The 15,926-nt window shown below is 42.0% G+C and overlaps 1 protein-coding gene and 1 pseudogene across 1 annotated transcript in view; both read left to right on the top strand.

Moving 5' to 3' along the window:
* The window catches only part of LOC140710301 (endogenous retrovirus group K member 8 Gag polyprotein-like), a 393,717-nt gene extending 383,541 nt beyond the window's left edge, over positions 1 to 10,176 (top strand). The window contains 2 exon segments of the mRNA XM_073011921.1: positions 7,797 to 9,913; positions 9,916 to 10,176. Coding sequence (XP_072868022.1) covers positions 7,909 to 9,913; positions 9,916 to 10,079 — 2,169 coding nt within the window. The 5' untranslated portion in view covers positions 7,797 to 7,908 and the 3' untranslated portion in view covers positions 10,080 to 10,176.
* Positions 10,177 to 12,802: 2,626 nt separating this feature from the next.
* Positions 12,803 to 15,689, top strand: LOC140710302 (endogenous retrovirus group K member 25 Env polyprotein-like; annotated as a pseudogene).
* Positions 15,690 to 15,926: the final 237 nt, after the last annotated feature.

The raw sequence follows: 15,926 nt of genomic DNA, 5'->3' as shown, positions 1-15,926 counted from the left end.
CCCGGCTAGTTTTTTGTATTTTTTAGTAGAGACGGGGTTTCACCGTGTTAGCCAGGATGGTCTCGATCTCCTGACCTCGTGATCCACCCGTCTCGGCCTCCCAAAGTGCTGGGATTACAGCAGCACCGCGCCCGGCCCTTTATTTTCTTAAAGTGAAATATTCTTAATTTTATTTTTTAAATATTTGCATATTCAGTGCTTTAAATTTCAAAGCACTGTTTTCACTGCATCCCAGAAATTTTGACAAGGTTTATTTTCACTTTCAATACATTTAAAATACTAAGTTTTAAAAGAACATATTTTTACTATGTCCTGCTCCATCTTAACATGAGTTAACATAAGTTTTGGTAGCAAAAGATTAGAAACCATTTTTAAGTGTCTTTCTAAATAAACAGTTGCATAGCGTCATCACTACACACACCTATATAAAAATGAGCAGCAGCATTCGTTGATATGCAGAGATCTATGGGATTGATTAATAGAACAAATTTGCAAAATGTATTTAAAATGTACACATCATCTAGTTGATGCTAATTATGCACCCAGAGGGTATAAAGTGTTTATTACCTTCGTAATTGACATATTTAGAGACCAGGCCTCTCAAGTAGGTGCAAAATGGTTTGAGTTAAAAAAAAAAAAAAAAGAAAGAAATTGGCCTGTATTTTCATTTTTAGAGGTTTATTGTTTGGGGCCATGGTGAGAGAGTGTATTTACATGAGCCCCGGCAGGAGATGGTGCAGTTCGATTTTCATGCTGGCACCAAATAAGGGAGCACCTGGGCTTGCCTTTTCGAGAAGTGAGTCATAAGGGTGAAAATAAGATATTAGGCACCAAACGTGTCAGCAGTGAAACCTCAGAACGTAAAATCAGAGACCTTCAGTTAGTTGGTCTACCATGTAAAGAACGTAGCCGCCATTGTCCTACTTCTGTGTGAAGAATTCTGGGGGGCGAGGCCAAGATGGCTGACTAGAAGCGGTGGAGCTCGGATGCTCTCACTGAAAAAACGTGATAACCGGCCGGGCGTGGTGGCTCACGCCTGTCATCCCAGCACTTTGGGAGGCCGAGGCAGGCTGATCACGAGGTCAGGAAATCGAGACCATCCTGGCTAACACGGTGAAACCCCGTCTCTACTAAAAAATACAAACAACTAGCCGGGCACGGTGGCGGCGCCTGTAGTCCCAGCTACTCGGGAGGCTGAGGCAGGAGAATGGCGGGAACCCGGGAGGCGGAGCTTGCAGTGAGCTGAGATCCGGCCACTGCACTCCAGCCTGGGCGACAGAGCGAGACTCCGTCTCAAAAAAAAAGAAAAAGAAAATGCAAAAAATCCGTAAATAGAGAAAGCAGATCAGGGACAACAGGGGCAGGCGGGAGAGTTCAGGGGAGGTTTCCGGGAAGAAGGGATCACAGGAAGACACAAGGAAACTTTTGGGGGATGATATTTATCATCGTGACTGAGGCGACGGTTCCATGGGTGTACACGCTTGTCAAATCTTATAAAATTACACACTTTAACTGTGTAGTTTCCTGTGTGTCAATTATACCTCAATAAAGCTATTTTGAAAGGAAAAAAGGGAAAGGAACAGTAACTTTTTAGAATTTGCTTAGAGTTCTTCAATCGAGAAGAAAAAAACGGAGTGTATTAAATAAAACAACAATACACTCACTGTGAAATTATTCACATCTTTGGATAAATTTCTGAACACCATTAAATTTCATGAAAAACATTCTTAAAATTCATAAGCATATCATATATACGATATTTCATGAGTGCTGAAATAAGTAAATCATGTAATAGTTCTTGCATGAGTAAAAAGCAGAAAAAAATCAGTATTTGAATGAAGAGATTCTGGACCAGAAGCCATGATATTTTGAGAAATCAATTCAGTGTGGAGAAAATAGGTTTGCCACCCGCGTGCGGTGGCTCACACCTTTAATCCCAGAACTTTGGGAGGCTGAGGTAGGCGGATCACTTGAGGTCAGCAGTTCGAGACCAACCTGGCCAACGTAGGGAAACCCCGTCTACTAAAAATACAAAAATTAGCCGGGCGAGGTGGCGGCGCCTGTAGTCCCAGCTACTCTGGAGGCTGAGGCAGGAGAATGGCGGGAACCTGGGAGGCGGAGCTTGCAGTGAGCCGAGATTGCGCCACTGCACTCTAGCCTGGGCAATAAGAGCAAGACACCGTCTTAAAAAAAAAAAGAGGGGGGGATGATTTACAGAATCTGTGAGGTTTCTAGTCTGTTAGCATACCTTCAACTCTTTTTTTCTGAAATTATCTGTTTTTTTCTAATGTTTTCCTTTCCTTATAAAGACAGGCATTCTATCTTTCCTCTCTCTCCCGCCTCTTTCTCACACACACTCTCCATAGTTCTCATACTTCTAAAGTTTATCTTTTTTTTTTTTTTTTTTTTTGAGACGGAGTCTTGCTCTGTGGCCCAGGCTGGAGTGCAGTGGCCGGATCTCAGCTCACTGCAAGCTCCGCCTCCCGGGTTCCCGCCATTCTCCTGCCTCAGCCTCCCAAGCAGCTGGGACTACAGGCCCCGCCACCTCGCCCGGCTAATTTTTGGTATTTTTAGTGGAGACGGGGTTTCACCGTGATAGCCAGGATGGTCTCGATCTCCTGACCTTGTGATCCGCCCGCCTCGGCCTCCCAAAGTGCTGGGATTACAGGCGTGAGCCACTGCAGCCAGCCCTAAAGTTTATCTTTGGATTGATACAATTGTATATTTGTTAATGTAAATCAAAACCCAAAATATGCATGTGTTTTGTGGGCCTGGAAGGATGGCTTGTGAAAAAAAAATGACGGTAAAATTCAAGATTAGGGAAGATACAGTTTATTATCAAACTTTTTTTTTTTTTTTTTTTTGAGACAGAGTCTCACTCTGCGCGATTTCCCCTCACTGCAAGATCCGCTTCCCGGGTTGAAGCGATTCTCCTGCCTCAGCCTCCTGAGCAGCTGGGACTACAGGCGCACACCACTGCACCCAACTAATTTTCGTATTTTTGGAGGCAGGGTTTCACCATGTTGGCCAGGCTGGTCCCCAACTTCTGACCTCGTGATCCCCCCGCCTTGGCCTCTCAAACTGCTGGGATTACAGGCGTGAGTGACACCTCTTGGCCCTAAAATGTTTATTATAACCATCATAATATCTCATTAGTCACACAAGTAAAGAATAAAAATATAATTTATGAGATCAATATTCTCCAAACGATTTGGGATGTAATGCCACTAGGAATAAGGATTGCTAGAGACGATTGGCATGTATTACCCAATAGTACAGTGTAACCATCTGCTACCTAGGACCTTGAGCAAGGTGGAATACGCTAACATTTTTGGTAAGGTAACATGTCAGTCAATATACAACAGTGTTAACAGTAAAAACCATTCCATTTCCTTTATTAAATTAAGTTTACAAAGAGACTGAAAAAAGTATTTCAAAATCCACTGTTTTCCCAATGGCCAAAATGCAGATTACACTCAAGGAGCATTCTTGTTCTTCTGATACCGTGATCTATGTAAAAAATATGCCTGCGGCCGGGCGCAGTGTCTCACGCCTGTAATCCCAGCACTTTGGGAGGCTGAGGCAGGTGGATCACCTGAGGTCAGCCTAGCCAATATGGTGAAACCCTGTCTCTACTAAAAATAGAAAAAATTAGCCAGGCATGGTGGCAGGCGCCTGTAACCCCAGCTACTCGGGAGGCTGAAGCAGGAGAATCGCTTGAAACCGGGAGGCAGAGATTGCAGTGAGCTGAGATTAGGCCATTGTGCTCCAGCCTGGGCAACAAGAGCGAAACTCCATCTCAAAAAAAAAACTTCCTGCGGCCGGGCGCGGTGGCTCAAGCCTGTAATCCCAGCACTTTGGGAGGCCGAGACGGGCGGATCACGAGGTCAGGAGATCGAGACCATCCTGGCTAACACGGTGAAACCCCATCTCTACTAAAAAAAAAAATACAAAAAACTAGCCGGGCGAGGTGGCGGGCGCCTGTAGTCCCAACTACTCGGGAGGCTGAGGCAGGAGAATGGCATAAACCCAGGAGGCGGAGCTTGCAGTGAGCTGAGATCCGACCACTGCAGTCCAGCCTGGGCTACAGAGCAAGACTCCGTCTCAAAAAAAAAAAAAAAAAAAAAAAAAAAGCTTCCTTTATTTTTTGAACTGAGGCTAAGCATTTAAAAAAATTGAATTCAAAATAAATTTATTTTCCACTAGAGAGGAGTTATCTACACTTTTTGAGAAAGGATCTTGCCCCATCACCAAGGCTGGAGTGCAGTGGTGTGTTCATGGCTCACTGAAGCTTCGACCTCCTGGGCTCAAGATATCTTTTCACCTCAGCCTCCTGCGTAGCAGGGACCACAGGCATATGCCAGCATGCCTAGCTAATTTTTAAATTTTTTGTAGAGATGAGATCTCACTATGTCGCCCAGGCTGGTCTTGAACTCCTATGCTCAAACAATCCTCCTGCTTAGGCCTCCCAAAGTGTTGAGAATATAGGTGTGAGGCCACTATGCCTGACCTATCTGTACTTTTATCTCTTATCTGTGAAGATTTCTTTCTTGCTACCATACCAATCAATATTCAGGAGTTCTAACTGTTGCTACTATGAAGATATATCAGAATATTAATGGACTAAGCAGACTTTTCTTTTTTTCTTTTTTTCTTTTTGAGAGGGTGTCGGAGTTTCACTCTTGTTACCCAGGCTGGAGTGCAATGGCATGATCCCGGCTCACCACAACCTCCGCCTACTGGGCTCAAGTGATTCTCCTGCCTCAGCGTCCAGAGTAGCCTCAGCGTCCCGAGTAACTGGGATTACAGGCATGCACCACCACACCTGGCTAATTTTGTATTTTTAGTAGAGACAGGGTTTCTCCATGTTGGTCAGGCTGGTCTTGAACTCCCGACCTCAGGTGCTTCGCCCACCTCGGCCTCCCAAGCGGTGGGATTACAGGCGTGAGCCACTGCGCCCAACCCAGACTTTTCTCTTTTATGCGTAATTGGTAAAACTATTCACTTCTGAAACTCAGAATGTCCCTGTCTCACACTTTAATACAGAAGAATTAACACCACTAATGTGTGACTTAATACACTGTTATACAATGAGAACACATGGACACAAGGAGGGGAGAAACACACACTGTGGATGGTCGGGGGTGGGGAAAGGGAGAACATCAGCATAAATAGCTAATGCATGCAGGGCTTAATACCTAGGTGATGGGGTGATAGGTGCAGCAAACCACCATGGCACACATTTACCTGTGGAACAAACCTACTCGTCCTGCACATGTATCCAGATCTTAAATTAAATTAAATTTTACTTTGCAGTCAGGTAGTGTGATGCCTCCAGCTTTGTCTTTTTGCTTAGGGTTGTCTTGGCTGTATGTGGTTCCATATGAAATTTAAATTAGTTTTTTCTAGTTCTGTGAAGAAAGTCAATTATAGCTTCATGGGGATAGCATTTAATCTATAAATTACATTGGGCAGCATGGCCGTTTTTGTGATTTTGATTCTTATCCATGAGCATGAAATGTTTTTCCATTTGTTTATGTCCTCTCTTATTTCCTTGAGCAGTGGTTCATAGTTCTCCTTGAAGAGGTCCTCACGTCCCTTGTAAATTGTATTCCTAGTTATTTCATTCTCTTTGTAGCAGTTGTGAATGGGAGTTCACTCATGATTTGGCTCTCTGTTTGTTATTGGTGTATAGAATGCTTGTGATTTTTGCACGTTGATTTTGTATCCTGAGACTTTGCTGAAGTTGCTTATCAGCCTAAGGAGTTTTGGGGCTGAGACAATGGTTTTTTTGGGTTTTTTTGTTTTTGTTTTTTTTGAGACGGAGTCTCGCTCTGTCGCCCAGGCTAGAGTGCAGTGGCGCGATCTCAGCTCACTGCAAGCTACGGCCATTCTCCTGAGTTCAGGCCATTCTCCTGCCTCAGCCTCCCAAGTAGCTGGGACTACAGGCACCCACCACCACGCCCGGCTAATTTTTTGTATTTTTAATAGAGATGGGGTTTCACCATGTTGGCCAGGATGGTCTCAAACTCCTGGCCTTGGGATCTGCCCACCTCAGCCTCCCAAAGTGCTGAGATTACAGGCCTGAGTCACCGCACCCAGCCTGGGGTTTTCTAAATATAGAATCATATCATCTGCAAACAGAGACAATTTGCCTTTCTATTTAAATACCTTTATTTATTTCTCTTGCCCAATTGCCCTAGCCAGAACTTCCAACACTATGTTGAATAGGAGTAGTGAGAGAGGGTGTCCCTGTCTTGTGCCAGTTTTCAAGGGGAATGCTTCCAGTTTTCGCCCATTCAGTATGATATTGGCTGTGGGTTTATCATAAATAGCTCTTATTATTTTGAGATACGTCCCATTGATACCTTGTTTATTGAGAGTTTTTAGCAAGAAGGGCTGTTGAATTTTATCAAAGGACGTTTCCACATCTATTGAGATAATCATGTGGTTTTTGTCATTGGTTCTGTTTATGTGATGGATTACATTTATTGATTTGAGTATGTTGAACCAGCCTTGCATCCCAGGGATGAAGCTGACTTGATCATGGTGGATAAGCTTTTTGATGTGCTGATGGATTCAGTTTGCCAGTATTTTACTGAGGATTTTCGCATCTATATTCATCAGGGATATTGGCCTGAAATGTTCTTTTATTTGTTGTGTCTCTGCCAGGTTTTGGTATCAGGATGATACTGGCCTCATAAAATGAGTTAGGGAGGATTCCTTATTTTTCTATTGATTGGAATGGTTTCAGAAAGATTAGAACCAGCTACTCTTTGTACCTCTGGTAGACTTGGGCTGTGAATCCGTCTGGTCCTAGACTTTTTTTAGTTGGTAGGTTATTAATTATTGCCTCAATTTCTGAACTTGTTATTGTTCTGTTTAGGGATTTGACTTCTTCCTGGTTTAGCCTTGGGAGGGTGTATGTGTTCAGGAATTTATCCATTTCTTTTAGATTTTCTAGTTTATTTGCGAAGAGGTGTTTATAGTAGTCTCTGATGGTAGTTTGTATTTCTGTGGGATCGGTGGTGATATCCCCTTTTGTGGGGAAAAGAAAGAGAGATCAGCCTGTTACTGTGTCTATGTAGAAAGGGGTAGACATAAGAGACTCCATTTTGTTCTTTGTTCTGTATTTGAGATACTGTTCATCTGTGACCCTACCCCCAACCTTGTCCTTGCAAGAGACATGTGCTGCGGTGACTCAAGGTTGAATGGATTTTGGGCTGTGCAGGATGTGTCTTTGTTAAACAAGTGCCTGAAGGCAGCTTGCTGGTTAAAAGTCATCACCATTCTCTTTATTTCAACTACCCAAGGACACGTACACGGCCAAAGGTCGCAGGGACCTCTGCCTAGGAAAGCTAGGTGTGTCTAAGGTTTCTCCCCATGTGATAGACTGAAACAATGCTACTAAAAGGTTTATGGAGATGTCTGCATATGCATCTCAAGGCACAACATTTTCCTTTAAACTTATTCATGTCACAGAGATTTTTGTTCATATGTCTTACTGCCGATTTCCTCTTTTTCTTTGATCCTATTGTCCTGCCACTCCCCTGTCTTTAAGATGGTAAAGATAATTATCAATAAATACTAAGGGAACTGAGAGACCGGTGCCGGCGTGGGTCCTCTGTAAGCTGAGCGCCGGTCCCCTGGGCCCCCGCTTCTCTTTCTCTATACTTTGTCTGTGTGTCTTATTTCTTCTCTCAAGTCTCTCGTTCCACCTTACGAGAAACACCCACAGGTGTGGAGGGGCAGGCCACCCCTTCATCTGGTGCCCAACGTGGAAGCTTTTCTCTAAGGTGAAGGTACGCTGGAGCGTGGTCATTGAGGACAAGTCGACGAGAGACTCCCGAGTACGTCTACAGTCAGCCTTGCGGTAAGCTTGTGCGCTCGGAAGAACCTAGGGTAACAATGGGGCAAACTAAGAGTAAATATGCTTCTTATCGCAGCTTTATTAAAATTCTCTTAAAGAGAGGGGGAGTTAAAGTCTCTACCAAAAATCTAATTACGCTATTTCAAACAATAGAACAGTTTTGTCCATGGTTTCCAGAACAGGGAACTTTAGATCTAAAAGACTGGGAAAAAATTGGCAAAGAATTAAAACAAGCAAGTAGGGAAGGTAAAAACATTCCGCTTACAGTATGGAATGATTGGGTCATTATTAAAGTAGCTTTAGAACCATTTCAAACAGAAGAAGATAGCGTTCCAATTTCTAATGTCCCTAAAAGCTGTGCAGTAGATTGTGAAAAAGAGGCAGGGATAGAATCCTGGAAAGGAAAGGAAAGTTCACACTGTGAATGTGTATCAGAGCCGGTAATGGCTCAGTCAACGCAAAATGTTGACAATAATCAATTACAGGAGGTAATATATCCTGAAACGTTAAAATTAGAGGAAAAAGATCCAGAATTAGCAAAGCCATCAGAGTCTAAACCACGATGGCCAACTCCTCTTCCAGCAGCTCAGATGCCTGTAACTTTACAACCTCAAATGCAGGTTAAACAAGTACTAACTCCAAAAGAAGATCAAATAGGAAAAGATAGAGTCTCTGTCATGGCAATGCCAATCCAAATGCAGTGTCCACAATATCAGCTGATAGAAAATAAGACCCAGCCGCCAGTAGCCTATCAATACTGGCCGCCAGCTGAACTGCAGTATCGGCAGCCCCCAGAAAATCAGTATGGACAGCCAGGAACATTTCCAGTGCCACAGGGCAGGGTGCCATATCCTCAGCCGCCCACCATGAGACTTAATCCTACAGCACCGCCTAGTACACAGGGTAGTACGTTACATAAAATTATTGATGAGGCAAGAAAACAAGGAGATATTGAGGCGTGGCAATTCCCAGTAATATTAGAAGCAAGACCACCTGGAGAAGGAGCCCTAGAGGGAGAGCTTCCCGTAGCTGAAGCCAGATATAAGTCTTTTTCTATAAAAATGCTAAAAGAAATGAAAGAGGGAGTAAAACAGTATGGACCCAACTCTCCTTACATGAGAACATTATTAGATTCCATTGCTCATGGACATAGACTCATTCCTTATGATTGGGAGATTCTGGCAAAATCCTCTCTCTCACCCTCTCAATTTTTACAATTTAAGACTTGGTGGATTGATGGGGCACAAGTACAGGTCCGAAAAAATAGGACTGCCAATCCTCCAATTGACATAGATGCAGATCAACTATTAGGAATAGGTCAAAATTGGAGCACTGTTGACCAACAAGTAATAATGCCAAATGAGGCCATTGAGCAAATCAGGGCTATCTGCCTTAGGGCCTGGGAGAAAATCCAAGACCCAGGAACCGCCTGCCCCTCCTTTAATACAATAAGACAAGGCTCTAAAGAGCCCTACCCTGATTTTGTAGCAAGACTTCAAGATGCTGCTCAAAAGTCAATTACTGATGAAAATGCCCGTAAGGTCATAGTGGAGTTGATGGCATATGAAAACGCCAATCCTGATTGTCAATCAGCCATTAAGCCATTAAAAGGAAGGGTTCCCGCAGGATCAGATGTAATCTCAGAGTACGTTAAAGCCTGCGATGGAATTGGAGGAGCTATGCATAAAGCTATGCTCATGGCTCAAGCAATCACAGGAGTTGCTTTAGGAGGACAGGTTAGAACATTTGGGGGAAGATGTTATAATTGTGGTCAAATTGGTCATCTAAACAAGAATTGCCTAGTCTCAAATAAACAAAATGTAACTACTCAAGCTACTACAAGAACAGATAAAGAGCCACCTGGCCTATGTCCAAGATGTAAAAAGGGAAAACATTGGGGTGATCAATGTCGTTCTAAATTTGATAAAAATGGGCAACCACTGTCGGGAAACGAGAGGAGGGGCCAGCCTCAGGCCCCGCAACAAACTGGGGCATTCCAAATTCAGCCCTTTGTTCCTCAGGGTTTTCAGGAACAACAACCCCCACTGTCACAAGTGTCTCAGGGAATAAGCCAGTTATCACAATACAGCAATTATCCCCCGCCACAAGAGGCAGTGCAGCAGTAGATGTATGCACCATACAAGCAGTCTTTGCTTCCAGGGGAGCCTCCACAAAAAATCCCCACAGGGGTATATGGCCCATTGCCTGAGGGGACTGTAGGACTAATCTTAGGAAGATCAAGTTTAAATCTAAAAGGAGTTCAAATTCATACTGGTGTGGTTGATTCAGACTATAAAGGCGAAATTCAATTGGTTATTAGTTCCTCTATTCCTTGGAGTGCCAGTCCAGGAGACAGGATTGCTCAATTATTACTCCTACCTTATATTAAAGTTGGAAACAGTGAGATAAAAAGAACAGGAGGGTTCGGAAGCACTGATCCGACAGGAAAGGCTGCATATTGGGTAAGTCTGGTCTCTGAGAGCAGACCTGTGTGTAAGGCCATTATTCAAGGAAAACAGTTTGAAGGGTTGGTGGACACTGGAGCGGATATCTCTATCATTGCTTTAAATCAGTGGCCGCTACCGAAGCAAAAACTGGAGGCTTTACATTCATTAGCAAAGGAACAATTAGAAAAGGGACACATTGAGCCTTCATTCTCACCCTGGAATTCTCCTGTATTTGTAATTCAGAAAAAATCAGGCAAGTGGCGTATGTTAATGGACTTAAGAGCCGTAAATGCTGTAATTCAACCCATGGGGCCTCTTCAACCCGGATTGCCCTCTCCGGCCATGATCCCAAAAGACTGGCCTTTAATTATAATTGATCTTAAGGACTGCTTTTTTACCATTCCTCTGGCAGAGCAAGATTGTGAAAAATTTGCCTTTACTATACCAGCCATAAATAATAAAGAACCAGCCACCAGATTTCAGTGGAAAGTACTACCTCAGGGAATGCTTAATAGTCCAACTATTTGTCAAACTTTCGTGGGTCAAGTCCTTCAACCAGTTAGAGAAAAATTTTCAGATTGTTATATCATTCACTATATTGATGATATTTTATGTGCTGCAGAAACAAGAGAAAAATTAATTGACTGTTACACATTTCTGCAAGCAGAGGTTGCCAGCGCAGGACTAACAATAGCATCTGATAAGATCCAAACCTCTGCTCCTTTTCATTATTTAGGGATGCAGATAGAAAATAGAAAAATTAAGCCACAAAAAATAGAAATAAGAAAAGATACATTAAAAACATTAAATGACTTTCAAAAATTGTTAGGTGATATTAATTGGATTCGGCCAACTCTAGGCATTCCTACTTATGCCATGTCAAATTTGTTCTCTATCCTAAGAGGAGATCCAGACTTAAATAGTAAAAGAATATTAACCCCAGAGGCAACAAAAGAAATTAAATTAGTGGAAGAAAAAATTCAGTCAGCGCAAATAAGTAGAATAGATCCTTTAGCCCCACTCCAACTTTTAATTTTTGCTACTACACATTCTCCAACAGGCATCATTATTCAAAATACTGATCTTGTGGAGTGGTCATTTCTTCCTCACAGTACAATTAAGACTTTTACATTGTACTTGGATCAAATAGCTACATTAATTGGTCAGGCAAGATTACGAATAATAAAATTATGTGGTAATGACCCAGACAAAATAGTTGTTCCCTTAACCAAGGAACAAGTTAAACAAGCCTTTATCAATTCTGGTGCATGGCAGATTGGCCTTGCTGATTTTGTGGGAGTTATTGATAATCACTACCCAAAAACAAAAATCTTCCAGTTTTTAAAATTGACTACTTGGATTTTACCTAAAATTACCAGACATGAGCCTTTAGAAAATGCTCTGACAGTATTTACTGATGGTTCCAGCAATGGAAAAGCAGCTTACACAGGACCAAAAGAGCGAGTAATCAAAACTCAGTATCAATCAGCTCAAAGGGCAGAGTTGGTTGCAGTCATTACAGTGTTACAAGATTTTAATCAACCTGTTAATATTATATCAGATTCTGCATATGTAGTACAGGCTACAAAGGATGTTGAGACAGCTCTAATTAAATATAGCATGGATGATCAGTTAAACCAGTTGTTCAATTTATTACAACAAACTGTAAGAAAAAGGAATTTCCCATTTTATATCACTCATATTCGAGCACACACTAATTTACCAGGACCTTTAACTATAGCAAATGAACGAGCTGACTTACTGGTATCCTCTGCATTCTTAAAAGCACAAGAACTTCATGCTTTAACTCATGTAAATGCAGCAGGATTAAAAAACAAATTTGATGTCACATGGAAACAGGCAAAAGATATTGTACAACACTGTACTCAGTGTCAAGTACTACACCTGCCCACTCAAGAGGCAGGAGTTAATCCCAGAGGTCTGTGTCCTAATGCATTATGGCAAATGGATGTTACCCATGTACCTTCATTTGGAAAATTATCATATGTTCATGTAACAGTTGATACTTATTCACATTTCATATGGGCAACATGTCAGACAGGAGAAAGTACTTCCCATGTTAAAAAACATTTATTATCTTGTTTTGCTGTAATGGGAGTTCCAGAAAAAATTAAAACTGACAATGGACCAGGTTATTGTAGTAAAGCTTTCCAAAAATTCTTAAATCAGTGGAATATTACACATACAACAGGAATTCCTTATAATTCCCAAGGACAGGCCATAGTTGAAAGAACTAATAGAACACTCAAAACTCAGTTAATTAAACAAAAAAAAGGGGGAGACAGTAAGGAGTGTACCACTCCTCAGATGCAGCTTAATCTAGCACTCTATACTTTAAATTTTTTAAACATTTATAGAAATCAGACTACTACTTCTGCAGAACAACATCTTACTGGTAAAAAGAACAGTCCACATGAAGGAAAACTGATTTGGTGGAAAGACAACAAAAATAAGACATGGGAAATAGGGAAGGTGATAACCTGGGGAAGAGGTTTTGCTTGTGTTTCACCAGGAGAAAATCAGCTTCCTGTTTGGATACCCACTAGACATTTGAAGTTCTACAATGAACCCATCGGAGATGCAAAGAAAAGCACCTCCACGGAGACGGAAACACTGCAATCGAGCACCATTGACTCCCATGATGAACCAAGTGATGATATCAGAAGAACAGATGAAGTCACCACGCACCAAGAAGGCAGAGCTGCCGACCTGGGCACAGTTAAAGAAGCTGACACCATTAGCTGGAAAAAGCCTAGCTAGCACAAAGGTGACACAAACCCCAGAAAAAATGCTGCTTACAGCTTTAATGATTGTATCAACGGTGGTAAGTCTCCCCATGCCTGCAGGAGCAGCTGCAACTAATTATACCTATTGGGCCTATGTGCCTTTCCCGCCCTTAATTCGGGCAGTCACATGGATGGATAATCCTATTGAAGTATATGTTAATAATAGTGTGTGGGTACTTGGTCCCACAGATGATCGTTGCCCTGCCAAACCGGAGGAAGAAGGAATGATGATAAATATTTCCATTGGGTATCGTTATCCTCCTATTTGCCTAGGGAGAGCACCAGGATGTTTAATGCCTGCTATTCAAAATTGGTTGGTTAGAAGTACCTACTGTCAGTCCCACCAGTAGATTTACTTATCACATGGTAAGCGGAATGTCACTCAAACCACAGGTAAACTATTTACAAGACTTCTCTTATCAAAAATCATTAAAATTTAGGCCAAAAGGGAAACCTTGCCCCAAGGAGATTTCCAGAGAATCAAAAGATTTAGTTTGGGAAGAATGTGTGGCAGATAGTGCGGTAATATTACAAAACAATTCATTTGGAACTGTTATAGATTGGGCACCTAGAGGTCAATTCTACCACAATTGCACAGGACAAAATCAATTCTGTCCCAGTGCACTGGTGAGTCCAACTGTTGATAGTGACTTAACGGAAAATTTAGACAAACAGAAGCACAAAAAATTACAGTCTTTCTACCCTTGGATATGGGGAGAAAAAGGAATCTCTACTCCAAGACCAAAAATGATAAGTCCTGTTTTTGGTCCTGAACATCCAGAATTATGGAGGCTTACTGTGGCTTCATACCGCCTTAGAATTTGGTCTGGAAATCAAACTATAGAAACAAGAGATTATAAGCCATTTTACTCTATCAACCTAAATTCCAGTCTAACAGTTCCTTTACAAAGTTGTGTAAAGCCCCTTTATATGTTAGTCATAGGAAATATAGTTATTAAACCAGACTCCCAAACTATAACTTGTGAAAATTGCAGATTGTTTACTTGCATTGATTCGACTTTTGATTGGCAGCACCGTATTCTACTGGTGAGAGCAAGAGAAGGCGTGTGGATCCCTGTGTCCATGGACCGACCATGGGAGGCCTCACCATCTATCCATATTTTGACTGAAGTATTAAAAGGCGTTTTAAATAGATCCAAAAGATTCATTTTTACTTTAATTGCAGTGATTATGGGATTAATTGCAGTCACAGCTACAGCCACTGTGGCAGGAGTTGCATTGCACTCTTCTGTTCAGACAGTAAGTTTTGTTGACAATTGGCAAAAGAATTCCACAAGGTTGTGGAATTCACAATCTGGCATTGATCAAAAATTGGCAAATCAAATTAATGATCTTAGACAAACTGTCATTTGGATGGGAGATAGACTCATGAGCTTGGAACATCGTTTCCAGTTACAGTGTGACTGGAATACGTCAGATTTTTGTATTACACCCCAAGTTTATAATGAGTCTAAACATCACTGGGACATGGTTAGACGCCATCTTCAGGGAAGAGAAGATAATCTCACTTTAGACATTTCTAAATTAAAAGAACAAATTTTTGAAGCCTCTCAAAGTCACTTAAATCTTGTGCCTGGAGCTGAGGCGTTAGATCAAGTGGCAAAAAATCTTTATGGATCAAACCCCACGACTTGGATTAAGTCTATTGGGAACTCTACTGCAGTAAATTTTGGAATTATGTGTCTCTGTTTAATCGGCTTGTTTTTAGTGTGCCGGACCAGTCGAAGAATCCTGCGTCAGAATCGAGAGAACGAACAAGCCTTCATCGCCATGGCACATTTATATAGAGGAAAAGGGAGGGAGAACGTTGCGGGAAGTCAGGGACTTTGAATGCAGGGACTGGCTGAAGCCACGGCAGAAAAACATAAAATGTGAAGATTTCATGGACATTTATTTGTTCTCCAAAGTTAATGCCTTTATAATTTCTTATGTCTGTCTTTACTTTAATCTCTTAAATTCCATCATCTTCTTTGTAAACTGAGGAGGGTATATGTCACTTCAGGACCCTGTGATGATTGCCTTAAACTGCACAAATTGTCTGTGGAGCATGTGTGTTTGAACAATATGAAATCTGGGCATTTTGAAAGCAAGAATAAGATAACAGCAATGTTCAGGGAACAAGGGAGGCAACCTTGAACTGGCCGCCGGTGAGCCAGACGGAACAGAGCCATATTTCTTCTCTTTTCTTATGCAAATAGGAGAAATATCGCTGAATTCTTTTTCTCAGCAAGGAACATCCCTGAGAAAGAGAATGCGCTCTGAGGGTAGGCCTATAAACGACCCCCTTGGAGGCGTGCCGCCTTTTACGGTTGAAGCCGAAGGGATGAAATAAGCCCCGGCCTCCTGTAGCGCTCCCAGGCTTATTAGGAGGAGGAAATTCCCACCTAATAAATTTTGGTCAGACAGGTTGTCTGCTCTCAAACCCTGTTTTCCTGATAAGATGTTATCAATGACTATGCATGCCCAAAATTTCATTTTTAATTTTAACGCCATCCTGTGATCTCGTCCTGCCTCCACTTGCCTTGTGATTGATTACTTTGTGAAGTATGTAATCTCGGTGTCATGATGACAATGGTAGTTTTGTTGAAAAGAAAAGGGGGAAATATGGGGAAAAGAAAGAGAGATCAGCCTGTTACTGTGTCTATGTAGAAAGAAGTAGACATAAGAGACTCCATTTTGTTCTTTGTTCTGTATTTGAGATGCTGTTAATCTGTGACCCTACCCCCAACCTTGTCCTTGCAAGAGACATGTGCTGCGGTGACTCAAGGTTGAATGGATTTT

The sequence above is a fragment of the Chlorocebus sabaeus genome, chromosome 25 (assembly GCF_047675955.1).
Source record: "Chlorocebus sabaeus isolate Y175 chromosome 25, mChlSab1.0.hap1, whole genome shotgun sequence".
Taxonomy (NCBI): Eukaryota; Metazoa; Chordata; class Mammalia; order Primates; family Cercopithecidae; genus Chlorocebus; species Chlorocebus sabaeus.
The sequence above is the reverse complement of the archived record's forward strand: the minus strand, read 5'-3'. Positions and strand labels throughout refer to the sequence as shown.